This window comes from Alosa alosa, chromosome 18, assembly GCF_017589495.1.
Source record: "Alosa alosa isolate M-15738 ecotype Scorff River chromosome 18, AALO_Geno_1.1, whole genome shotgun sequence".
Lineage (NCBI taxonomy): Eukaryota > Metazoa > Chordata > Actinopteri > Clupeiformes > Clupeidae > Alosa > Alosa alosa.
In genome coordinates this window covers 32,267,930-32,294,924 of record NC_063206.1, presented here as the reverse complement: position 1 = coordinate 32,294,924, position 26,995 = coordinate 32,267,930, and the positions used below count along the sequence as shown (strand labels likewise).

The 26,995-nt window shown below is 40.7% G+C and overlaps 1 protein-coding gene across 3 annotated transcripts in view; it reads left to right on the top strand.

Annotated features, from left to right (window-relative positions):
• Positions 1-231: 231 nt before the first annotated feature.
• pwwp2b (PWWP domain containing 2B) overlaps positions 232-26,995 on the top strand; it is a 38,538-nt gene continuing 11,774 nt past the window's right edge. The window contains exons 1-2 of one of the 3 annotated variants that reach the window (XM_048269781.1): positions 232-576; positions 15,322-16,583. In XM_048269781.1, coding sequence (XP_048125738.1) covers positions 440-576; positions 15,322-16,583 — 1,399 coding nt within the window. In that variant the 5' untranslated portion in view covers positions 232-439. Of the gene's footprint in view, positions 577-15,321; positions 16,979-26,995 lie in introns of all 3 variants that reach the window. The other 2 variants (XM_048269782.1, XM_048269780.1) reach the window with 2 other exon arrangements.

The following is a 26,995-nucleotide window of genomic DNA, read 5'->3' as shown; positions in this document are numbered from 1 at the left end:
GTTAACTCTGGGGTAGCAGAAATCTAAGTGTGTCTAATCTCACGTACCGGAGATCACAGTATCCACTCGAAGGCAGAGGACAAAAGTGTGTTCAGGAAAACGTCTGCATTTCAGACTTTTTTTTTTTTTTTATCCTCGCGAGGGTTTGGATTGGTTGGATAATTCAAAATCCCCATGTTATTTTCCCATAGGAAAAATCGCCAGATACCGGATGTCAAAGATGGCAGCTTTTTTGTAGGCGAACTTAGCTCCGCCCTGTTGACCGCAGGAAGTAGTAGCTTGAGTTGTTTTGCGTTGGTAAATCGTTGTCGTTTTATGCGCTGGTGAAAAGGAACGGGAATTGTTCACAAGAACGAATTGTTGTGAGGTTGACACAGCGGTTCCGCGACGTGGTTCGAATTGTACGTTACTAGAACTAAACAAACCCACTCAGAAAACCATGGCTTTAACGGAGGAGCTGCGGGCCGGCTCACGGATACCGGTGACTATTGAGCAAATACTAAATGATACATTGGTGGTCACGCTAACATATCAAGAAAGGAGCTACACGGGCATATTACTTGACTCTACTAAAAAGTAAGTTTAGTGTTCTCCAATTTGCATGTCCACCTCTGTGTTTACGCCCTAACCTTAACGTTAAGTTAAATGCCAATTTAATTTATGGCCTAGCCCAACGTTACTTGCAAACGTTAGTAACTTAACAGAATAACGTTAATCGAAGTCTAACATTGGACAGATTATGTTAGATATGATGGCTGTTTTCAACTGTTAACATAAATGTCTAGACATTAGATACGGTCATCGTTATTGACAGTGTTAAAACCGCTGAATTCTGTTTGGCCCACATGACCATTTGCTAGACAAAGCCCGAGCTAGCTGGATAGTTAAAGCAGTCATTGCCTAGCTAATTAACATTAGGGTAGCTTTGTTTTCTTTATCTTCAACACCGTCTTGCTTAACTTCAACACAGATGTAAACACATGCATCAGTTTGGAAGATGACCTTCGTAGAAACGGTGAAACCGAAGAGAATATCAGATCCCATTGTCGGTCAAGCCGATAAAACGTCCGAGGAGGACTTAATAATGGCTGGACACTCTGGGAATCTTATTTAATGTTTGATCAAGTTTCGTTGTAACACCAGTAGTTAACGGTGTGGACTGAAGATTGCAAGATTGGGCCAATTTTCCAACAAAACATTCTAATTGTGAAGGCCAAACATGCAGGGTCGATGTTGACCAGCCTTGATCCAGTCGGATACGAATTCACTTGTTTTTATAGGTCACAGCAGAGCCATATAAAGGTACCTTTATATGGCTCTGGGTCACCGTATTTCACTAGTAGGGTTAGACATAAATTAGACATTTTTTAAAATCATGTTTTGAAATCAATGTTTGGAAACTACAGCCCTTTGAAATGTTAAAGGTGCAGTCGGCGATAGTATGCTTTTTATTCATGTAAAGTTAGCCCATAACATTTTTTGTCACATTCAGCAAACATCTCCTCATGATCCACTCACAAGCCTCCATATGAGTAGGCTACATAGCCGTGCCGGGCAGCCGTGTCCTACTGGTTAGCACTTTGGACTTGTAACCGGAGGGTTGCCGGTTCGAACCCCGACCAGTAGGCACGGCTGAAGTGCCCTTGAGCAAGGCACCTAACCCCTCACGGCCCTAGCGCCGCTGTTGTTGCAGGCAGCTCACTGCGCCGGGATTAGTGTGTGCTTCACCTCACTGTGTGTTCACTGTGTGCTGTGTGTGTTTCACTAATTCACGGATTGGGATAAATGCAGCGACAAAATTTCCCTCACGGGATCAAAAGAGTATATTCTTACTTATACATAAACTTAGTTAAAACCCGTAATTCCGAGGAATTACCAGTGCATGAAAATGCAAAACATATGATGTAAAATATACAGTGTTCAGGACTTTGGACATAGGACCTCATTTCCAAGTTAGCAAGTGTGATATTTATCAGTGGAGACCGTTTTCAGCATGTTTCATCCAGTTCTTCTAGTTGCAGAGTTCGCAGGTGCTAGGCTAGCGCAAGTCATCAGTATGTGTTGGCCTGCCACTAAAAAACGTCTTACCCACTCCAAAGTACACCCGAGGCAAATAAATTATAATGGCAGACAGTGCCTAGATCTACTCTCCAGTTCCTCGCATTTGGATTTCAGTGACGATACCTCACCGACCAGGGTATCAATGGTGGTCTGTAGGTGTGAATCCCCGCAGAACAAAGCAGTATTTTCAAGTTCACCTAGTCGCAGGGCTTAAAATTCATTTTTCAAAATGGGGGGGGAGATGATTTCCCAATTCGGTTATTCATGTAGGGGGAATTTCTTTATTTTTTTTTTTGGGGGTCAATTCTGATACCAAGTCAAGAATTGCGATTTCAATACTTCTTCGATACTTTTTTAAAAAAGTGTTTGATTTTGGTGCCCCCACCACCCTGACGTCATCAGTAATATATACTGTAGTGGGATCATTCACAACAGTGGACATCCTAGATTCTGCTTGACTCTCTCCACACACACACAAACACACACTGAAAATGATTGCTTATGTGATATGTTTCTATTTCATATATCTTTAAATTCATATAGAGTGTATTTAGTCTATAACACTTAGGCATTTAATGTGGTGTGTAGGTCTAATTGAGTGCACATTGGTGATGAGTAGGTGTAATTGAGTGCCTGTCACTTTAAGAAAATACATGAGAGTAATTAGCCTCCCTTCAGCCTGACGGTTTTAGGCTAGTCGCTAGTGAATAAAAGTTGTGCATAGTGCATAAGGATATGTGGATGCAAATTATTATGTTTTCTATGTCATTAGATACAATAAATGTTCAAAAAAACGAACAAGTCGAAGACAATCTTTCTGGGATCAAGTGTTGACGTGACCTGAGCTAGCAGGATAGTTACCAAGGAGCTCTTTCCAGATGTAAAAGTTTGCCATGGTTGCGCAGCCTATTTGCGTAAGCGCAAAGTGGTTCTCTCTCTCTCTCTCTCTCTGCGTCTGCATGAGGTTATGTTCAATTCAACTCGGTAGTTGATCCGTGCGGTCAATAGCACCGCATTCACGCCACTTCATGATTATATTAACGTCATCAGACAGGCTGTAAAAGTGTATGCGGGAATTTCTCGCATTATGATGGCTAGAGTTGCGGGACTTGAACAAATTATGCGCAATACCCGCAATCCCACAGTGAAATTTAAGCCCTGTATTCAGTTAGCATGCAAGTCCAATGTTGCCCGCAGAGCATTAGTAGAGGAAGTTAGCGCGTCAGATCGTCACATACTGATGAAATTTCCTTCCTCAATGAACCGACCACTGAGTCAATTTTTCCAAATGTATGGTTATGGGATTTGGCAGACACTTTTGTCCAAAGCGACATACAAATGGGTCATTCCACGTCAATTCAACCAGGGCCCACGCACTTAGGTCTCAAAAAATTCTGAAAAAATTACCAGGTGTACCTATATTACCCAGGAGACACACTGTAAAATTACTTTTATGTAAGATCAATACTTTCCAAGATACAGACCGTTTTATGGGGGGAGGTGGCTGGTACAGAAATATGAATAGTGTAGCAAAATCGCCACGTTTGGTCTGGATGATCTGCATGGTCATAGCTGTCCCTCAAAGTTGATCAAAATTGTATTGGAGTTTTTGGCTGGGCTCTGTTTAGGCCTTCAGAAGACATTATTGGTACTCAACATAGGCTCTTGATTTATTTTCCTTACTGAGGTAAGTAGAAACACTCTCTCAAAAAGCAATGAACAGAAAAAAAATCCTTCAGGGTCTGAACAGCAGACCTAACAAGTCTGAAATATCATTTTGGTTCTCATTTTCAGAGCGCCCAAACACCTTGTGGGAATATACAAAGATTTTTACAAATATTTTTTTCTTTATTCTCCATGATCCCTTCTTTTTAAAAACACCAATTGGACTTGTCTTATACAAATCTTTCTTTTTTTATTCCACCCTGAACATGGGCAAAATGCACCATTGAGATCAATATGTTCATAGGTTACTCTATACAACCACAGGTGGCGGGGGATGTAAAGAAAGCACCCGTTTTGATAAAATGAGCCAGTGGTGGAGAAATAACTTTTAAGAAATGTTCTGTAGCCTAGGGTAGGCTACTGCAAAAAACATTGGGTACTAGTGATGAGAATCCGCCAACCACTTAGTCTCAAACCGAACTACATGGCCAGTTGAATGTTAATTCTCTAAAAGGCAAGCAGTTCAAGAGTGTGCTAAGAGATCATTCTGTTTTTGATACTGTACTTAAAGGTGCTCTATGCGATGCCACACAATTTTAGGCTAAAACATTTTATGTCACTTACTGCAAACATCACCTAACCAATCGCTAGCTGTCTGTGTCCTGAACACTGTAAAACAGTGGTCTCCAACACGGTGCCCGCGGGCACCAGGTAGCCCGCGGAACAGCTATGAGACGTCCCCAGTGCACCTTCTAAAAATAGCCTTCAGGTCGCCTGCAGATCACGCTCTAAAAACACGCTCCATTGTGAAGTTTTCAATAGATGTTTAAGTCTAGACCAGAACCATTTTAAGAATGTATGTAGCCATACATCTGTAACATTAAATTGCTATTGGTGATGCCTTACAAATTGTAGCTGCGTTAAATTTTAGCCTTTGGCTCCAAATCCGTTTCCCATTCAATCTTTAAACGACAACGGAAGCGGAGCGCATACACGCTGCTCGCATGCATAGACAGTAAAGGGGAAAAAACTTGCTCGTCTGGTGTAGCCAATGGAAGCATATCTTTGCAAATGTTCTGTGGACATTCTATGTTCGTCAAATACGGTTCTTGCATGATTGTTCAAGGACTGAAAAACGATTGCTTTGGCTCACAGGCCTTTTCTCCTCCGTAGGCTACTGCCATATAATAGCGCTGAAACTTTTGTGGCATGCTTGACTGAGCAGGACTGTGCATTACCTTTTTTGTCAGATCATGGAGAGATTTCAGGTGTGCAATAACTTGAAAAGGAGTCTTCATATGTTAGGGTGGTGTGGGTGATTACTACTGAAATGTTAAAACCGAATTGTCCACTGAAATCAGAACTTAAACAACCCCTGAATTCATAATGGTGGGTGGGTATAAATTGGGTACAAATTGTAAACCAAATTATTAATTGCACAAAAATATATTTTTTTTTTTTTTTTTGTTGTTAAAAAATTAAGATGAGATTCCCCATGCAAACTTTGAAATGAACAAACTGAACAAATATGTTGGTAGTGTTGCATATTGATATTAAAGTATTGAAGAATCAGATGAAAATACAATTGCTTAATATATAAAGACTTATAGGCCTACAGAATATTGATAAATTTAAAAGTAAAAATCACATAGGCCTATTATTTAGGAGGACTACCCTCACAAAAAAGGGGTGAGGGTTTGTTTGTTTCAAATGAGTAGCCCCCCCATATGATTTCGGGTCTTCAGGTAGCCCTCATTACCAAAAAGGTTGGAGACCCCTGTTGTAAAACAACGCGATCTCTGTGGACAGCCCAGGCTCCAAAAACAGCAGCAAAAACAACCTGGGCAAACCTAGCCCATACAAACTGTTCCAGCAAATCACAGACGAGATGCGCGTTTAGGAGAGTTTAAATTGCACTGGAGCAGCACGGGAGGGGGTGGAAGTAGCGAGCTAGCTTTCTGTTTTGTTTGAAAGTCAACAGAAGTGACGTTACCGAGCATCGCTTAGAGCACCTTTTAAATTGGCAAGTGACAAAGTCTGAAGCTATAGCTGCAGCATGTTGATTGACTAGTTTTTTTTATGTAAGGACATGTTCAAGGAGTTCAGATAGAGCCTGTATCATGACCATATTTAGTTAAATGTGTTATACTAATTTTGGTAGCCTACTGTACTTAAATGGCTAGTGTTTTCTTTATTCATTGAATCCTCCATGTTTAGAGGCTTGTGGGGATGCACAATGTGCTAAAGGTGGCAAAAAAATCTATGTTTGGTACTGCTAAGTTGTTTTGTATTGTTATGGTTTATGCGTGCAATAAACATTACACTTCGTGAGAAAAAAAAATTGTGGCATTGAATCGTGATATCAATTCTAAGCTAAAAAATTGTGATTCATATTTTTCCCCGAATCGTGCAGGCCTATCGTGCCCGTAGCGAGACACCTGGCAAGTTTCAAATCAATCAGGCCAACGGTTCGACAGATATGTGAGGAACAGACACACAGACAGACAGACCTTCCTGCAATTTATGGATAGATATTCAAAAAACTAATCCGGCCCCTGTCCGTTTTTGACCCGTTTATCAGGTAGCATGTCAGTAATTAATGTGGTCCATATCACTTGATGATCATAATGGTCACAAAAATTGGAATCTATTGGGCACAAATAGCAAGCTTGCACAATAGGCTTTAACAGTAACAAAATATACCAACCAATACCACAAATAACGAATACATTCAGTTATACAGTTGAATACATTCAGTTCTTAAAAACCTATAATGTGGAGCAACATGAGTTTCAATGTGTGATGTGGGTGACAATTGTGGTTATATAGGCAGTACCTTATTCAGCTCTGCTATACCGTGCTACAAATTATCCATCAGTTACAAACAAATGCAATAGCTAAACAATAGTGGATACTTGACACTAACTCTTTGCTGCGTCTGGAGAGAGAGAGAGAGAGAGAGAGAGAGAGAGAGAGAGAGAAGGACTCAATGATGGTCTGTGTTAAGGTAGGCCTGCTTCGTACTACTATCGTCTACTCTGGTAGAATTGTATACTAGCTACAATACATACTAGTTCACCCACAAACCGCTTACACTTGGCTTGCACCCCGACCTCTGTGATTGGCTCCTAGACTTCTTGACTGGCAGGCCTCAGTCTGTCAGGATTGGCAATAAGACCTCAGGGCATAAAAAAAAAAAAAAAAAGGTTTGGTTCCTGTTGGTTGTCAGTTGAGGCCATGGGTCGGTAGGGAATTTTTTTTTTTTTTTTTTTTTCCCAGTGGCAGTAAGGGATAGGTAGAAAATCAGTCCCTCCAGGATTTCACGAGGTTTTTTGAGACTGTTTCGACCTAAAATGCCTGGATGGAAGTTGCGGTGTTTTTAGCTGTTTCTTGTGGAGAAATTGCGGGAGGAAGGGAAAATTGCAAAAATAGTTGATTTTTTTTTTTTTTTTTTTTTTTTTTTTTAATTTAGGGCAATTAAGGTTAGTAAGACCAAAATCACACTGATAATCTTGATGCTTATTAAAAAAGGATAATCAAAGGTAAACCGTAAGGATTACAGAAAATCAAAGTAGGCCTACTTTATTTGTGAAAATGCTTTGACTGCGGTAATTCACAAAGCAGTATAACCTTTTGTAGAACTGTCCAAAAAAGACAGTCACCTAAAGAGATTGCATCATGTCATATGTTTCAATACATTCATATATTTTGTAATTCATATTAGGTTCATATCTTTTTAATAATTCATAGTCTGTGGCCTGCATAACTACTAATAGCCAAGTAAGTATCTAGTAATTTCATATTGATGTAAACTATTTGACTACACTTCTGTTTAATGTCATTACATTGGTTGTGTACGTCTAATTGACTGCCTGCCCCTTTAAGGACGTGAGAGTAGCCTAATTACATTTCTGAGTGGATTGGAAGGCTTGCATCTCACTGTGTTCGGCTACGAGTGTAAATCACTTTTTGCATAGTGCATTATGATATGTGGATGCAATTGGGAATGTCTTCTATGTCCTTAGTTAAAATAAATGTAAAAAAAAAAACAACTCGAATAAAATCATTCTTGGATCATAGAAGAGGTACTGTAAATGTCTTGCAATTTTATTAATTTCTATGATTTTGGTAGCACTACTCAAACTAAGCCCACAAGCTAGCAAACATGACATAAGCTAAAAGGACATATCCAGGTAAACGTTGCCAATGGGTTGCATAGCCTACTCAAATGTCACTAAACCAAGTAGGCCTTAATTAACTTACTTTCATAGCCTAGGTAGGTTAGCAACACCAGGTTGAGAGATGCAAGTAAGCAGATCATTAACGTTAGCCTTCTATTTGTTGTCATCAAAACTGCAGAGGAACGAACATGTAGTGCAGTCTTTGGTGTCATATGCAGAAGGTGCAGAAGTAAGTGTGCCATCTGGTTCAATATTCTGCGCGAGGGACTGTTGTGGTAGGTGAAATTTCACGGTGAAACTACGATGATTGGTCAAATTTGCGAAAATGTTGCGGTGTTTGGACAAAATTGCGAGTGCCTTGGTAAGTGACGAAAACAATCGTCTTCGTGAACAGCTGTGCATAGGCTACTTTGTAAAAGAGAGAATACGCTCATAACGCAAGGGGTAATTAATGTAATTATAGTTCGCCTTTTATTTGTGGATTTATTTAATGTAGCCTAGACTATTTAGTGTTATTTCTTCCCCAAGCTCGTTAGTCTGGAGATCACTGGAAGCATACCAGTCCGAAAGTCGTGGGCGATCTTGTAATGCAGAGTTCTTTAACGTTAACGTTAGTCTGCTTAATCCAGGCAGTTGGCATGGCAGCTCACAGGTCAGAAACAGCTCGGCAGCCTCGGCAGATCTTTCGCAGAGTAGCTCCAGCTGCTGTCCCGAGAAATCCCCTCGACCAGACAGCGAAGTGCAGCACCGGCTCACAGATGGATGGGAAGGATGTAAGAGGCCCAGGGTAGGGATCGACCGATAGGTTTTTTTCAGGGCCGATACCGATATCAATTATTACCAAAACAGGAGGCCGATAACTGATATGTAAAACCGATATGTCAGTTGTCAAAAAGGGGGGTAGGTAGTAAAGGCGATATGCTGCAAAAAATTAATTCAAAAGCATTTAATTATGCAAACTTTTCTTTCTTCTTTTGATACACAATTGTCTATCAACTTGCATCACTTGCAAGTGTAAATCCTGTGTATCATGTTAATCCAAGAGCTAAGTGATGGCAATTATTTTCATAGACTAGGCCTACACAATGGGCTATGTGCTTGTTAAGGGACCTGTCACAAAGAAGATGCTTTGCCATCGTGTGTGTGAGTGCACGAGAGAGGGAGAGGAAGAGGTGCGTGCGTGATGGCAAGTGTTACGGTTGAATGGTTTAACAAAACAGTTTTAAAATAGTTCTTAGGCTATTTAAGTATGCAATTTGTGTCCATGTGTAGACTACAAGCTACACTTTTGAGAGCCTAAAGCTCAGGGCCGATTTAGTTCAGGTCGGATTAAATTACGGCTGGCCCTGGGTGCATGTTGTCTTTTCTGACAGTCCGTTTCAAAAAAAAAGGAGCAATTAGGCGTTTTGGCGTTAAGCTATTGCATAATTTAGGACTTGTCTGTACTATGTCGCCGTGGTGTCCGTTATTCACAATTAACGAGCGAGGCGGAGGCAGAGAACTCCCGACACGCAGCACCGAGTTTGTAGGCTAACTAGTAAGCAATGCGTGCATCAATCGGGAATTCGCTAAATGAAGGAAGTGGGTGCTTTACTCCTTGATCCGGATCAAAGAGACAATAGCTTACAAAGTGGTGTTTTTGTGACTTCAGTGTAGATGATTGTGATTCATTGCAACTTCAGCAATGTAGGCTACCTTCCTTACCGTCGAAAAATGGCTCCGTACAGCTGAAGCCCAGTCTACAGTCTGCCTCAGTGAGAATCCTAAACTTTTGTCTGTGTTCAGTCTTCGATCCTGATTGGCTGCATTCGTGCTAACTAACAAATCAGACGGTGTAGTGGGCGGGACAATGCTCTTGACCACAGAGTAGCAAATGCAGGGAGTGAGAGACGCTTTATAGACAAAGTAGCGCGTTTCATTCTTTATCCATTTCAATATCGGCTTATCGGTGGAAAAAATGACCGATACCAATTATTATAAAAATGCTAAATATCGGTCCCTAGCCCAGGGCAAAAGGTAGCCATAGCAAGCTCCCAATGGACAGACGTTAAAAACATCAGCCGACTTGAAAGCAGTAAAAAGGACTAAGAGAATAACACAAAAACTATCAAAAATAACGTAAATAAAGAGAGAAAACATTTAACTAGACGAATCAATACAAAAAATAAACATGACATTACATAAAATTACCAACATTACATAAAAACAAACAAAAACATGATGCCAGACAAAGCGACGTGTCTCGCCAGCGTCCCCGTAACCTAGCAACCTAGCAAAGGTGTGAGGACAACAAAAACACAGACAAGACAAAGGAGATGATGGAGGAAGGAAGGAAAGTAGACCACATCAACCACTGTTTATCTGGGAGCTTGAAGTGGAGAGGGTGAGCAGTTTCAAATACCTGGGTGTTCACATCAGTGAAAACCTCACTTGGTCACTGAACACCACACAGCTGGTTAAGAAGGCCCAACAACGGCTGTATTTCCTGAGGAGGCTGAGGAAGTTTGGGCGTCACCCACAGCAACTTCTACAGCTGCATTGTTGAGCACCTTAACCAGCTGCATCACAGCGTGGTATGGCAGCACTACTGCTGCGGATCGCAGTCGCCTGCAGAGAGTGGTTAAGACTGCTGAAAGGATTATCAGGACTCTACCTCCCTCTCAGCAGAGCATCTACCATCGCAGTGTCCACAGGAGAGCTGCCTCCATGCTCAAAGACCCCACCCACCCACAACACAGACTTTTCACACTTCTACCCTCAGGCCGGAGGTACAGAAGTGTGAAATGCATAACATCACGCCTAAAAAACTCTTTCTTCCCCTCTGTGATCAGACTCCTTAACAGTTGACAGGAATCCACAGACCACCCTGATAACGTACTTTTTGTACTTTTACACCCACCCACACCGCACCTACCTGCATTTTGCACAACACTCATTGCATGCACATCTGGCACTTTATATCAGATACTTTTGCCATTGCTCTTATTACTTATTGTATTGTATCTATTGTTTGTATTTGTACGCTTTTATATATAAACTCGGCATCAGTGTGGACAGCAATGAAAGAATTTCATTGCACAGAGAAAACCTGTTTTCCTTGCTGTATATGACAAAACACTTTGAACCTTGAAACAATGCAAGATATATTTATCTCGACATCATAAGGCGGGAGGTGTGTGTTGCTTTTAATTATTGAATGTTCTATCGAACATATTTTTTTATTGATATCGATTACATGTCTATCGCAATATCGCTATCTTTTTATCGCCCAGCTCATTAACCTTTTTATTTAATGTATTAATTACATGTTTCAAAACGGATAACCTTCATATCAGGCCATTCTTTTTCTTAAATGGAAGTAATAGTGGGCGAATCTTTTTTTTGGGTAGGAATGCTGACAGTTTTTGTAGTGCTTTCATATCCAGCAACATGTTGTTATTATATGTTCTTTCCTGTTGACTTCAAATTTTTACAATGACCATTATTATTGAATGACAAAGGAAACATATAGGCTGCATCCGAATAATCAGTATACTAATGTCAAGTTTATTTATATAGCACATTTCATACACAGAGGTCATTCAATGTGCTTTACATAAACAAAACCAAACAATAATAACAAATAAAAGCACAGAAGGGCAATATAAGTTAGTCAAAGAATAGTTCAAAAACGTCGGTTAAGAACGTTCTACTGTCAATTTAGTATGTTCTTTATGTATGCGAGTAAGTAGTAAGCACACAATTCGGACGTACTGGGCAGCCATCTTGCCAGTCCTTTGACCCCTGATGATTACATGTGACGCACCCACACATGATGCACACTGACGGATGCAGTGAACATTTAAAGACACCTCGGAGAATTTACCTCAGAGCCGGTCATTCGCCTTGTTTTGATTGATCCGATTGAACGTATTTTTGGAAAATGTCCTAGGCAACGAGAATGGCACTTGATATCACCACCAGAAGGCGTTGAAGTCGTGAAGAGCAACTTGCAGGCAGTTTTTAATGCATTTTTCTAGGAGCTGGGTAAAACATGTTTGTATTCTCTTCATCAGTGTTTTAAATTGAGGCTGTTGTTGACTGTCAATACGAGATAAAAACAAGAACCCCACATTACTTAATTAATTGACTGAGCAAGCTAATTTATTACCACGTTGTGTTGTGCAACAATTATAAAAGTTATTGTAGTCACCTTGGACAAAGGCGTCTGCAGATACCATAAACACCTCACAACTTCGACCAACTTTAACGTTACCTTTTAAAATACTTGATAGTTGCTACAGGTAACTGATAACAGGTTGATGAAATAGTTGACACCGACAGTTACAGTTTTATCACTTAATTCTGAATGTTAATCAGGTACAGGATTGAGTTCATTCATTAGTTCACAGTGAAACATTTACATTTTATATGGAAAAAATATAGCTTCTTATTTCTAAAACAAGAAGCAATAATTCATTGACAGACTTCGGGTCCAACATCCTACTGCCCGCTGAATAAAGCTGTTCCCATCCTGTGGCTGTACTTCAGTGATGGAGATCTGAAGCCGAATCTCAGCTTGTCACGGCAGACCATCACTGCGCTCACTGCGTCACTGAGGTCAGACTCTGACCATGGATGGCAGAGACACGTAGAGGTACTTGTGTTTCTGTATTGGCTTGCCCATGCAGCGTCTTACCCTGTGGTGTCCAGGGCTTTTGATATACCACGGTCAACGGTACATGACATCATCCACCGGATCTGCACGGCTGTCGTGGCCATTCTCCGGAGGGTTATTGTGTATCCTCAGAACCTGGAAGTGGTGGGTAGATGGCTGCCACATCTGCATAAAGCCACCATTAGCTGATGCTGCCTGTTGTTTTAATAGAAAGTTGTTTTATTCTGTACAGATGCAGGCCATCTGTGACCACCAGGTCAAATTTGTGAATGTTTTTGTAGGGTACCCTGGCTCTGACACAACATCAGAATACTTAAAAACAGTCCCGTGTATGGAGGGCTTGTACCCACCTGCATGGTGGAACATTCTTGGGGATGGTGCAGACCTGAGTGAGCCTATTTGTCTCATGACAACCCTGTTCATGCACACTACAACAACAGGCAAGCACAGGCTAGAAATGTAATTGAGTGGGCATTTGGGATGATGAAGGCAATGTGGAGTTTATTTTTTTTTTTTTTTTTTTTTTTTTTTTTAAAGCTTTGGAAGTCAGTCCTGCTTTTGTACCCCATGTTGTGCCATTCTGCACTAACCTTCGCCAACTGGGACATTGTCAAGCCTGAAGTCGATGACTTTGACGTAGCTAATAACGGTCTCGCAGACGAGAGAGCCATTGAGACGAGGCGTGGCGTTTTAAGATGTTCTCATCAAATTAGTCAATGAGGGGCAGGAAAGCATAGCAACCGTTTCCATGAATAAAACAAAAACAAATCTACGTTAGCCGCGCTACTTGGAGGGCACCATTGTTTTGTTTTGGACTAGTCTGCAGTAGTAATATAGCCATTGTAGGTCATTTATTAAAGAATACAATTTTTGTATCTTAAAATAATCTATCTTTATGCTTTTACTCTATTAAATAAGTCAACCAGAGTATTTCAGGTCATCTGGTTAAGGCACATGGAACATGTTCCTCCTTCTGCTTCCTCTCATTCGAGAATCAGCATTTCTCTTCGTTCATAGCTTGCTAGCAACATATTAGTGGTTGATTTTACATGACCATGGTAGTGTTCACCGTTGTGAACGTGACCATGAACGATAGTTTGGAAGTTCTTGACTTGCTGCCAAAACAACATTGTGCAGAATACGTGACTGAACGAACTGATGAACAAATCAGAAGAACTAATCATCTTGGCGAACTGAATGACACAAACTGTGTCATGACAACGAACGATAAAATCCATCGCTAGTCTGAATGCAGTCCGCTGCCCCAAAATATTCACGATTGTTGAAGGATTGTTGTTGCCACATAGAAGCATTGCATAGAACACTGCGGGCTAAATCGCTATTAAACTGGGCTTTTAGCATGCATTGACCATGCTGTGCAAATTTGTTCAAAACTGCTGCATTAAAGTTAACCCTGCTAAGGTCCTATCACAACATAGTAGGCTACATTGAGGAGACTAAACTAATTTAGCTTATGCAATCAAGCAATATCTCTAAAGCTAACGTTAGAATGCTGTTTGGATGTCTGGTTTAGCATGATTACTTACAGCTGTTTGTCAATTTCGTTACTCATGCAGGGCTCATTTTATTGACATTGAATGTTTGCAAAATCCCGATGTAAAGAATGCATTACTTTGCACTTGTATAGTCTTTTATTTTGGAATTTTAAGAGCAATAAACATATTGCAATGTTAAGAAATTCATGTTTTTCCATTTCATATATGTAAATCAACATGTATAAATTGCTATTAGTCAATTAATGGGGAGATAATCGAATCGAAATCGAATCGGACTGAAAAAATGAATAGTTAGATTAATCGATGCATCGAAAAAATAATCGCTAGATTAATCGTTAGATTAATCGTTTAAAAAATAATCGTTTATCCCAGCCCTACCGGCAATGCTACAGCGGATTTAAGCTGTCACCTCGTGGCGAAAAGTTGTAATACATTCCACGCAGCTGCGTAAATCATGGGAATGATTGCGTGAATGATTTGGCCACTTCTAAATGGGACCCACTGACCTTATCTTGAGGGTCTGAAATGCATTGTATGAGGTGTGTCTAAAATCTCTATCTTGGCGGCATAATAAGTTTGCCAGGCGCATTGTTCAAAAGGGTTGTTCTTATGTTTCTTCATTAGTCATGGGTATGTTTTGGGCTTAACATCCTTTAAACCAATGAGAGTGACATCTGTCATTCCCTTTAAGAGCAAGGAGTGCAGCATCAAACAGCGTGTTTGTATTTTGACAGCACATCTGAAGGAATCTGCTTGCCCGCGAGACCGTGTGCAACACCAGGATTCCACTTACTAAATGTGTGACTAGCAAAGTATAGCCTACATGCATCTGCACTCGCCTATTATTTGAACTCCGGGCAAACTGAAACTAACTTCACTGTGGTCTCCTAGGGAAGGACGAAACAGTTTTTACTTTCACTATTGACTGAAATGGGGTTACAATTGAAAACAAAGCCTGAAAAACAACACTTACACCAATAATGTTCAAATGACTGAATAAAAATCCTAAGGATATTCATCCTGCAGATGAGTCGTTGCCTGGGATGCGCCTTCCGCTTTAGACCTGTTTTTTCTTGGTCAGTGGGGTTATGATTTTTAGTGGCTTTAAGATGGTGATTTTTGGATCATGAGCCTGACCACACCTGTATTTTTAATTGACACGCCCATGGGGCGCAATGTTAAACTGAACATAGTTAAACTTCTGTTTTTTTTTTTTTTTTTTTTTTTTTTATCTTTGTAGATCCGGGCTCTTCTGCTTACCTGACATTACAGTGAATTCAAACGATCGTCATCCTTCAAGACAGGAATTTGCAAACCAGGAGATTGCAAACCAAGAACCTGACTGTAAACTGCCCTTTCCACTACTACAGCAAGCAGAGGATGAAAACGGCCTTCCTGAACAAGATGTCTCAGACCCTTCACCAGTCCCATTGCTTGCTGGCCAGGTCTCATACCCGTCTTATTTTGAAGGAGCCCCATTCCCTCAGCCACTTTGGGTTCGTCACAGTTACAGACAGTGGATACCGCAGCCTCCTCCACGACCAATAAAGCACAAGAAAAGACGAACTAGGGAGCCAGGAAGGTTGACTGTGAGTACGATCCGTTTGAGGCCGCGTCAAGTTCTTTGTGAAAAGTGCAAGAATACGGTCAATGGTGATGAGGACATAAATGTAACAGAAGACCTGTCAGCCAGGAAAGAGAATTCCCTTCAGGGTAGAAATGTTAAGGAATCCCCCATGAAGGGATTGAAACATAATGATGAAGACACCTTTGGAGAGACTAAAAGGAAAGTGGACATGCCCAGTTATGTTAGCAAAAGGTTCAGAAAAGACAAAACAGAAGTTGAAAAATCCCCTGCTTCAGATATGGTTCCCCGTAGTCCTGTGATAAAGATCTCATATAGTACTCCTCAAGGTAAAGGTGAGGTCATGAAAATCCCTTCTAGAGTACATGGCTCAGTCAAGCCATTCTGCCCAAAGCAGTTACTGCAAAATGGACTTGGGATTCATGGTCACAATCAGGTGACTGTAAAGACCATGCATGCCATGGATCCAACCCTAACAGGCTTAACAGTATCCATTCCTAAACTAAAATTTCCAAGACCTCCGGAGCCCCAAGGAATATCATCACCAAAGATTAACTTGAATTCACATTGTGCTAGTGAAGAACAAAAATATGATTCTATGTATGAAGCTAAGCTAATGACTGATGACCTCAAGTGTAGAAAAGGAACTGGTTTTGAACATTCACAGTTGGATAATTCAGGAGACAAGGCCTCATTGGAGTTATGGTCAGAAAGCTCATATGAAGAAGCAGGGCGTGGTGACCTCACCCTGCTAATCAACTTTCATAAGAGAAAGACTCACTCCTCAAGTATTTCTGTCTGTAGTAGTGACAGTTTGGATGAATCAAAATCATTAAATTCAGATCGTACATCACCAGAGTTGTGTGACCTGGCCCCTGGGGATGATGTTGCTGTCTCCTCCACCTCACATGGAGAAAGTAAGACTGTGCCACCCCTCACTGTCCGTCTGCACACACGTAGCATGTCCAAGTTTGTGACTGAAGAAGGTCATGCAGTTACGGTTGGTGATGTGGTTTGGGGAAAAATCCATGGGTTCCCCTGGTGGCCAGCCAGAGTCCTAAGCATTAGTGGTATTTGTAAAGAGACAGCGAAATTCGAGACTACTTGGCCCGAAGCAAAGGTGTCATGGTTCGGCTCACCCACCACCTCTCTGTTGTCTGTCGCCAAACTTTCCCCATTTTGTGAATTTTTCCAAATGCGTTTTAATCGCAAGAAGAAAGGGATATATCGCAGAGCCATTGTGGAAGCTGCAAAGGCCACTGGCCACATGAGTCCTGAGATCACCTCTCTTATCTCTCACTGTGAGACATAGGTGAGTCATTTGTTATGATATAACTATTGCACCCAGTTAATTTTATTTACCGGTATTTGTTTGGCTTTTTTTATAAAGGCTTCCAGTTACATAATTATAGAGTGACTTGTATGTCTTTAATGCAAGCAAAAAAAAATCCAAGCAAAAACACAGATCAAAGTAGACTTTAAACAGGGTTCCCACGGGGTCTAAAAAGTCTTAAAAACATTGAATTTATGAATTTGGAAATAATACCTTAAAAAGTCTTGAATTTTGATATCTGGGTCTTAAAATTTGTGCAGTGTGTAACTTCTCCGTATCGCATTCTCCTCAAAATTTGTCAACCACTATTATTTTGATTAATTAACGTAGCCTAAATACAGAGTGGCGGAACCAATAATTGAGAACGCAACGCAGGTCCAAACACGTCACTTTGCTACAGCACTAACACAGACCACAAGCAACAAGCCAAGGTTTGTGTACGTTACCTAGCTACCCATTTCATGCTGGGGTTATGGGGAAATGTAAATTTAACAAAGTGTGGCGAGATAAAGAATTTTGTCACTTTTGCACAGTAGAGTCTCATGCCAATTCGTCCAAGCACATCAATTTTATCAAAGGGAAGGATCAAACTCCTTCCATCGCCGGAGTGTTTCCACCTGTTAGCCTAATTAGCTGGTTTGATTTACATTGAACTTAATGAGCATCAAACCAGCTAATAGGCTGACTGATAAACACACCATGCTAATCTCGAGGTATGGTAAAGGGTAACTTATGTGATGTGGGGCTATTTTAATTCCAAAAGGCCAAGGGAACTTTATCAGGATGCATAGTATCCTGGATCCATGAAATAAGTGGCCTTTAAAAATAAAAAATCTGCCTGCCTCTATGGGAATTTAACATACCTCACTCCGATGGCATTGCAATTTAAGGAAGAACATTTATTTATTTACAATAAATTCTTAAGAATTTATTAAGAAAATTGGTGTCTTTAAAGGTTGGATTGTTACTCATTTTTTTAATTAAGGCATAAAGATCAATTTCTAACAGATGATTTTTATATTCCTCTTTTTAGTCAAATTTAGCATGGGTTCAAATACTTATTCTCCCCACTGTATATTTTCTAAAAGCACACGTATAAACTCTTGATTGATGTTAACCTATTTAAGTTTAACGGCGTGATTGTCGTGAGCGCACGATTGGCGCTTGCATGTTCGGCCTTATGTCTACGTGCGCACCTGAGGCTACTCAGCTGCAAGAGAAATAATTTCCCCTGTTTGTATGTTCACTGCAAGTTGGCCTACCATAACTTACCAACTCTGCACTGTAGACTGGCTATTTATATTTTTCTGTGAAATAAGCAAATGTATTTGTTCAACTTTATGAAGCAGAATTACGCATAGGGTACTTGGAACATAATACATTTGACAAAGGACAGATGAATGTTGCTAGTGACAAAATATTAACTTTCAGTGTTTTACGATGTCTTTGTCATGGGAAGTGTTTTTCCCCATGCATTTATTCTAGGTTACTGTCAGTGACTGCCGTGAGAGAAGCGGGTTCTGTGTTTTCGTTCATGTCAGTGACTGGCGAGAGAAAGGGTCTGTGTTGTGTTGCGTTAATTTATTTTCATTGGGCATACCGTGCCGTGTGCGCCCACAGCTCTTCAGTTCTGACAAAGCCAAAATTACTCCTTTTGAAACAATGAGTGCAGGAAGCGGCGTTTGTATGGTTATATTGCTTGACGGGGATCCCAAGCAGCTTTCAGCCATAAGGCTACTTTGAGAACATTTCAATTCACCCGACACTAATATTCAAAATGTTGAAAACTATTTCGCATAGCCTATAAAGCAGTTTAATTAAATGGAATGTTAGTTGTAAACAAACGAGCTACTTGGTGAGGCTTGGCCTCACAGATGCTCGTGCCTTAGATGGCAGGAAAAATCTTCGATAGGCCTATTAACTAACCACCCGATTCACGTTGGCTGGGGGGGGGGGGGCCATCAGACATTTGTGCCCAGTTAATCCGGCCCTGCCCCCAAACATCACACCTTCCCACCTCTGACAGCTTAAGAAGTCAAGAGGACTCCTTACTCACAGACCTATATCACAAACCTGCGAATTTTGCCGTGTTTGAAATCCTATGCAGCTACAGGAGCTTCCAATCGTGAGGAAGCAATTTTGCATTGTAGGCATAACTAACATGCAATAACTTGCCGCCAACAACAACCAAAACTAGGCTAATCTTTGTCAACATGTAAATTAAATGTAACATTATTGTGAATCAAATTAAAATGTTTCTTTTTTTGCAAATGTAGGCATAGTAACAGAATAATTTAATAATGTTACAAAGATACTAAATCAATCCTATGTTTCATTAGGCTACTAGGCTATTTGTTTTGCCTTGATTCATTTAGGATAGGCCTTTTTTTTCAGGGGCCGTATTCACAAAGAATTTTAAGGCTAAAAGTAGCTCCTAACTGGCGAATTTAGGAGCAACTTCTAAAAATAATGGGCGTGTCACTCCTAACTTTAGGACTCCTAATTTTTTCACAAAAAGTAATTCACGAAGCATTTTAGAACTAAAAGTAGCACCTAAGTCTGGGACAGCTTAAGTCGAGAGGACTCCTAACTCACTAAGACCTATTCATAAACAGCTTTTTTGTGGCATTTTACGTTGCGATGTTTTGAAATGCGTAGCCTATGCGTAACAGGAGCTTCCAATCGCGAGGGAACAATTTTGCATTCATAAAAGGGATGCAATAACGCCACCAACAACAACCAAAACTACTCATTGTTAACATGTAAAATGAAATGTAACGTTTCATTGTGAATCAAATTAAAATGTTCTCCTCTTTGCAAACGTAGCCTAGGGATATGGTGACAGATTCATTTAATAATGTTGCAAAGGTAGGCTACTGCATCAATCCATAGGTCTATGTTTCATTAGGCTACTAGGCTATTTGTTTTGCCTTACTCTTTATTCATTTAGGCTAGGCCTTTTTATTCAGTTATTAATCATCTTCCGTCCTTCGCGACTACTTGTGTAGCGCGACATTCTCCGACCTGTCACCTGTCAGTCATCATCGGAAGAGAGGTGTTTGGAATTCAGCGGTACAATCGTCAGCCAATCAAGGTGGTCACTTCAGTCAAGCTCGTGCATGAGTAATGACGTCATCCATAGCCACGAAGACTCACTCCTAGTTTAGGAGTTGTCTGAAAGGCTTTGTGAATAACTTTTAAGAGAAAATTCCAAGCTAAAATCTTTAAGTGCGATTTAGGAGTAGCCTACTCCTAGTAGTAAGATAAAAGCCTTTGTGAATAGCCTAAGGCCCCAGTTATTCATCATCTTCCGTCCTTGTGTAGCGACGCATTCTGAGACCTGTCACCTGTCACTCATCATCGTGAAGGGGAGGTGTTTGGAATCATGCCCAGCGTTACAATCATCAGCCAATCAGCCAATCAAGGTGGTCACGCTTGCCCATTTACCCAAATTAATGGTCGAATATTACTGATGATCAGTGTTATTTAAGAACATGCAGTGTCGTAGGGTACCAAAACATCTTGCTCGTAAAAAAAAGCATCATAGCGCACATTCTGGCGGGTCTGTTATTTACTGTAGGCTCGCCAAACCACATGCCTTTATTTTGGGCAAGCCTGCATTCATTCATTCATTCATTCATTCAACCTTTATTTATTCTCGGAGGGTCAATGAGGGAAGCCCTCATTTTCAATGAAGCCGAGATTACAGAAGCTAAGCAAAGCGCTCCACAAACAAGACAACATTCGAGGCCTTCTGTTGAAGAATTTTATATAAAGCCTGCGCTGACAGTAATCCTCCTGCCCCTGATAGGCCTACCACAGCTGTGGATAGTGTGGAATGTTCAAGTAATAACACAATCCAATGTGTGTCTCAATTGTCCCCCGCTGACCACCTCACACATTTCTCTAGATTTTGCAACGAACTTACATGACCCAATGCCATAAAATATGCCAGTTTTAGGACACAGAATAATGTTTGTAATGATACCAGGTAGGCCAGGTATTGTCGAAGGTGCCTGGTGAAGTGAAATTCTTACTTTGGAAAACAAACATTTGCCGATATCATCGCCGATCATCAGAATATTGCAACAGATTCTGTGTTCTGGACTGCAGGTAACTTGTTAAGCCAGTGGTTCTCAAACTTTTATTTCATTCCCCACTTTGATCAAGGGGCATGACTGATGATAGTGGAGATAGCGTGTTATCCCGAGGCTTTTGCAAGTCAGCATCTTCGACGGTAGTCTATTAAAAATATAAGTTTTCGATGTCCCAAGCGGAGAGCCATACTTTATTGTTTTTAACGATCTCTATGCTACTCACAAAAATGTAGGCATGGGCACATGATGAAGTAGGCTATCCAACTGTCGTGTGTTAAATTATTGTGATTACGAGCCAGTGGTTTTCAAACATTATGCGTGACTTCGGACATCTAACTAAATGCAACAGGCTCATATCGTCCCTCGCATTCGCAAAATGAGGACCAGTGTTTTGTCAAATTGCAAATAGCTATTCTTTTTAACTATTTTTTATGATGGTATGAAGTGCTTTTTTGTATAGGCTACTATCTTAATCTTGGAATATGGGGAGGGAAGTATGGCGTCTGCAGTCAGCCAAATATGAATGTAATTCTGCGGCATAAAGCAGATGTATTTGTTTATTGTACAGAAAAATAAAAAATGACATGTCAAGCAGTCAATTGACTACATTGCAGTCAAGAATTAAGGCAAATTAATTTCTGAAACCAAAGCGTGGGTCATAGTTGTCTAAGCCTCTATTGCGTAGCCTGTTAAAAACGATTAGCCAGATAGTATTAAATCGGCAACAACATTGTTTTCTGCAGAAGCCTACCCAAGGCTACAGATGAATTCTGAACAGTTATTTCTCTACTGGCTCAATTATCACACCACTGTTTTGATTTGTGTAGTTGCTTTAACCCCAACACTGACAATATTGTAGACAGCAAATTTCGATTTTCGTTACCACCGTGTAGTCAAGCCTTAAGCCATACCCAAGTAGCCTAAATCGAGGTAATGTTTAATTATGCATGATTTATTTTGTTATTGAATTCGTAGGCTGGGATTACTCTCGGCAACAATTATGTTTAATGGTAGATCCTGCTTCAGAAGGGACTGCAGGCAGAGCGATGTACAGTGGCAGAGCGACGCACAGTGGCTGAAAGTGGTACTAAAGCTTCACGCAGCTTCACGCCGCGTAATGCGCGAATGAAGTGGTCATTTGAAAGCGATGCCCACTGTACTATAGACATAGCCATAGACAATAAACATTAAATTAAAGTGCAAGACTGAAATATAGAACATGTATGTATCAAAATAGAAATATAGGACATGTATATAAAAAAAACAAATAGAGGTAGTTGTGTTGTATATTTATATAGTCTTAACAGTTACATGAAGTTTAAACTTGTGCTTGTGTGACCTGTATATTTACATTGATATGCAGTAATTTCAAGTATATCAGGCTTGATGTGAAGCAGCAACACGTTAGGCTGCACAGTCACAGTGCAGTTCCACAGGGCGGTGTTGGGGGTTAGGGTAGACGGGATCCTAGGTTCCTGGCTGGCTGGTGGGTGGGGGGGGCTGTCAGTGATGGGAGAGTGGGTAGAGTGTTCAGCATCCTGATTGCTTGGTGGATGAAGCTACTTGCCAGTCTGGTGGTGCGGGAGCCGGAGGCTCCTGTACCCGCCTTTCAGGAGGGCAGGAGGGTGAACAGTTCGTGTGCAGGGTGGGTTGTATCCTTGACAATCATTAGTGCTTTGCGGGTGAGGCGGGTGGTGTAAATGTCCTGCAGGGAGGGGAGTGGTGCTCCAATGATCCTCTTAGCTGTGTTAACACTGCGCTGGAGGGTCTTCCTGTTCTGATCTGTGCAGCTTCCGCCCCACACTGTGATGCTGCTGGAGACGATGCTCTCGATGGTCCCTCTGTAGAATGTAGTCATGACGGGAGGCGTGGCACTTGCCTTCTTCAATTTGCGCACTATGTCTGTGTCTCTCCATTCTACGAGGATATAAGGCACATTCCATCCAACTTTCTATCTATCCATCTTCTTCAAACCATTCACTTATCCACCCATTAAACTATCTATTAACATCCATTAAACAATCTGCCTATCAACATCATTAAACTTTCTGTCTATCAACATCAATTACACTATCTACATTCAACTTTTAAACTATCTACTCTGTCTCAGTCTTTAAGCATACAATCTGGCTCTAGGGGTGCACCGAATCCAAGGTTCGGTTTCGGCCGAATCTTAAAGCTTTTTGATGGGATTCGGATTCTGCCGAACCTTCCACCTACTCAGTGTTTCCGCCGCTGCTAGAATATGAGTGCCATTGCAATTAGGCTACACAAGATAGCACTTACTATCCACCTCATGTCATGTCTCCCTGCCATTGTTTAGTACTCATCACATCATAGAAATATTCATTACAAGAGACAAATAGATATGCTTTGAGTTAGGTTTTTGAACCTTTATTTTAACTAATGACCTAGAGAACATGATTAATTGCATCCATATATCAGTTGCCTAAAACTGTGAGACTCTGCCTTCCTTGGAAACTCGCATTGTGTATAAAATGATTGTCACTTGTAGATAACTAATGTTAGCATAGTTAGCTAACTGTTGCTAATGTGCTAGCTTAGTCACGTCAGAGAAGCATGGGGCTGTGCACAGTAGTGTAACATTTATTCACCATAAAATAATGAAGTTGAAGTGGCTCTGCAATGTAGGCTATGTTTCCGTTTTTTGGCAGCACCATGTAAGGCAGTTCCTTACATGACATGGCCCAGTGTCCTTGTAACATGGTCACATGTTTTTAGGAATGAATGTAAGTGTTAATGTCAGCGATATATAGTTGGCAGGATGTGCACACAGACAGGCACACACGAAATGTAATACACGGTCAACACCACACTGGTCTGGCCTGGTCTGGAACCTAAAAGACAAAAGCAAACAAGTTAGAGTTATACCAAAAACAAGGAATGTGTACAATTGTTCAATACAACTTAGATATTTAAGTGAGATTGTTGCACCATAAATTTGTAATGGTAGTTAAATATACTAGCCTATAGTATTGCAAACAAAGCAACATTTCGTGTTTTATTCATTTCAGTTTAAGGATAGTTGATAGCCAAACAGTTTCAAGTAAACAGCTTAGAACACTTTGTAGGCAAAGGGTGTGTTGTTGCTGTTGATAATCATAAACTGAGTCTTAAGGATGGACCATTCTGATATTATGTATCTTGATAACCAACTACAAGAGTTTATACAGCTTGCTAGGTTTGTCATCCACATTTTTTCTACAGATTACGATGTAGGCCTACTCTAGGATGTACTACAACTGGGAAGCTTGATTCGTGTGCCAGGCTACACTTTAAATTTTAGGCCAGAAATGCAATTTAATGCAGAAATGAGTAACGTTAGCCTAGGCCAAGTAAACATACTCTGTGGGTCCCAGTTTGGACGGGTTCTTTCATGAATCACGCACCCCATTTTCTCAGCAGAAATGGCACAAACTGCAGTTGACACAAACAACCACAAGGTGTCACTTGGGAGTTCTGCCACTACTACCAGAGAATGTTCCTTCTGTGGTTCCACATGAGGGCGCTTGTCCACGAGTGCAGAATGAATGGAGATCTATGGAGCTGTACCCCTCAAAATCCACTTTTCTCGGGATATAATTTTTTTTCAAGTAATTTGAATATTGTATTCGAAGGGGGAGACAAAGAAAATACACTTGGTTGAATATTATATTTTTTAAAGTCACTTAATTGTTCTAAAAAGCCTTTCAAACGTGTTGACATCATTCATTAGCACAATGCTAGCGTGTTATGGGCAACAACGACCCAACCTGTAAGAAATCAAAAGGACATAAGTACTCGTTCATTAAACTTTTGACCTATAACCCATGTTGAAATTATACAAACTACAATCAAATCTGAGATTTGTCAACGACAATCAGGTGAAAGAGACAAATTTAGCCATCTAGCTCCATTGACTCCCATTCATTTTGCACTCATGGCCATCGCCCCCAGTGGAACTCTGGTGGAACTGCAACCAAAATTCGGTACAATGGGACTTAATACAGAGTGGCCAGGCTCTCCGTAGACGGGCTCTGCTACTACTTTTGATGCGACTTGACTTACTGCTTCCATGACGCAGTTTCCAAGTCAGTAGAACAATCAGAGGCAGTTGAACCATTACCAAACAAATATGATAATACAATAGCGTGAGTTTATATAACTTATCAGGGGCGTCGCCAGCCGATTTTGCCGTGGCTTCAGCCCCGAATGTTTCGAGTGTAGCCTCGAATGTATTTTGCATTGGAACTGTGAGAAGAGGTGGACCTATTTGTCAAATATAAAAGCAGGACACGGGTTTCCTCTCACTCTCCTTCATGCAGCAGATCTAACTTGAACGTTACCTTAGGCTACCATAATTTGAAACGTAGGCATAATTTGAAACGTAGGCACGCACGAGAGAGAGACAGTCAGTTCCAGGGTTGGGCATGTCATTGTTTGCATTTCCTATTTAGTATAATAAAGTTATAAGGAAATCATAAAGGCAACAAGGCAGGGGCGCCAGAACGAGTTTCAAAGTGCAGCCCACAATCGTGTGCGCTGTATTTTCTCTTTCTTGCGCAAAGAAAATGTGTGCAAATAGCCTGCGTACTTCTGCTTCATAAAGTTGAACAAATGCATGTGGAAATTTCATAGATAAATAGAAATGGCCTACTGCCATGCAGTTTATGGAGTAGGCCAACTTGGAGTGAACTTAGGCTACACACGGGAGATTCTTTCTCTAGTCGTAGCTGATCAGAGTTGGGTGTAAGTGTCATTAATCACGTTACAGTTCCTACAGTGTGCGAGCAAAGATATTCAGAATTCTGGGAGGGCGACAAGAATATTGACAAAAAAAATAGAATTCATCGGAGTAGGCTGTTTGTTACCTTAGTGAGTGGAGAAACGGTGCACAACGAACTAGCTAATGACTAGTCTGATGTCAATCACACCACAAATTGATTTCAAAAAATATGTTAGGCTATAGGCTACAAGCTAGGACTGCCACTGTTTTCAGTGGGAAGAAGAGCATCTAGTATAATTAATTACAGAAGGAACGCAACTCGCAAGCACACTTCACTCAAAGCAGTTCAATGTTTTGCAAGTTGTGTGCGTGTCATCATTCAACATGAACCCAAAATTTAAATAAGAATTTTATCTTATCGAAACAACTCAACTAAATATCAGAGTGGGATAGGTTGGGATATTGTATAAATTTCACTTAAATTGCAACCGCAACATGCCTGATTGCCGTTCAAACGACAACGAAAAATATATCAAAGCACTTTTTGCGTTTGAATGTAGCATGAAATAATTTTTAAACAGCTGGACAAATGATTTAGCTAATTGATTATAGCAGTAGGCCTACACCAGCAATTGTTGAACATTTACCTGTAGGACATTGAAAGGAGCCCAGCCTAACAAGCAGATGTTGCAAAAGACACAATTCATCAGAAATAAATAATGTAATCTGCATCGCTTTATTTAACAAACTGCATGCAACAGGAGGGTTGAGTTCGCTGTGAGGCCAAACCCAAGAGCATAGCCTATCTGTTAAGGCAGTCGATAGGCTATATGGTAAAGAGCTGTGTGTGCCTGGAAAGACGATAGAAGATGCTTTCTGAATAGCACAAATGTTATTCCCAATCGTTTTCATAAAATAGGCTAAGTCAAAGACAGAAAACTAAGTCTTATAATGACATAATGGTATAGTCTTTTTTCCATTTAGGATGCGCAGGTGAGGGATAAGGCTTTCATGGTGGACCACGCACTTTTTCTTGTGTCAGGAACTCTGCTCATAGGCTTAGTCAGTCCATAGCCCGGCATCAGCGAAGACGGCTCTGGTCATCCCATACCCTCCCCCCACTTCCCGTAGCCTACCATTATGAAGACCAGCGGGGAGTAAAACGACTTGTTG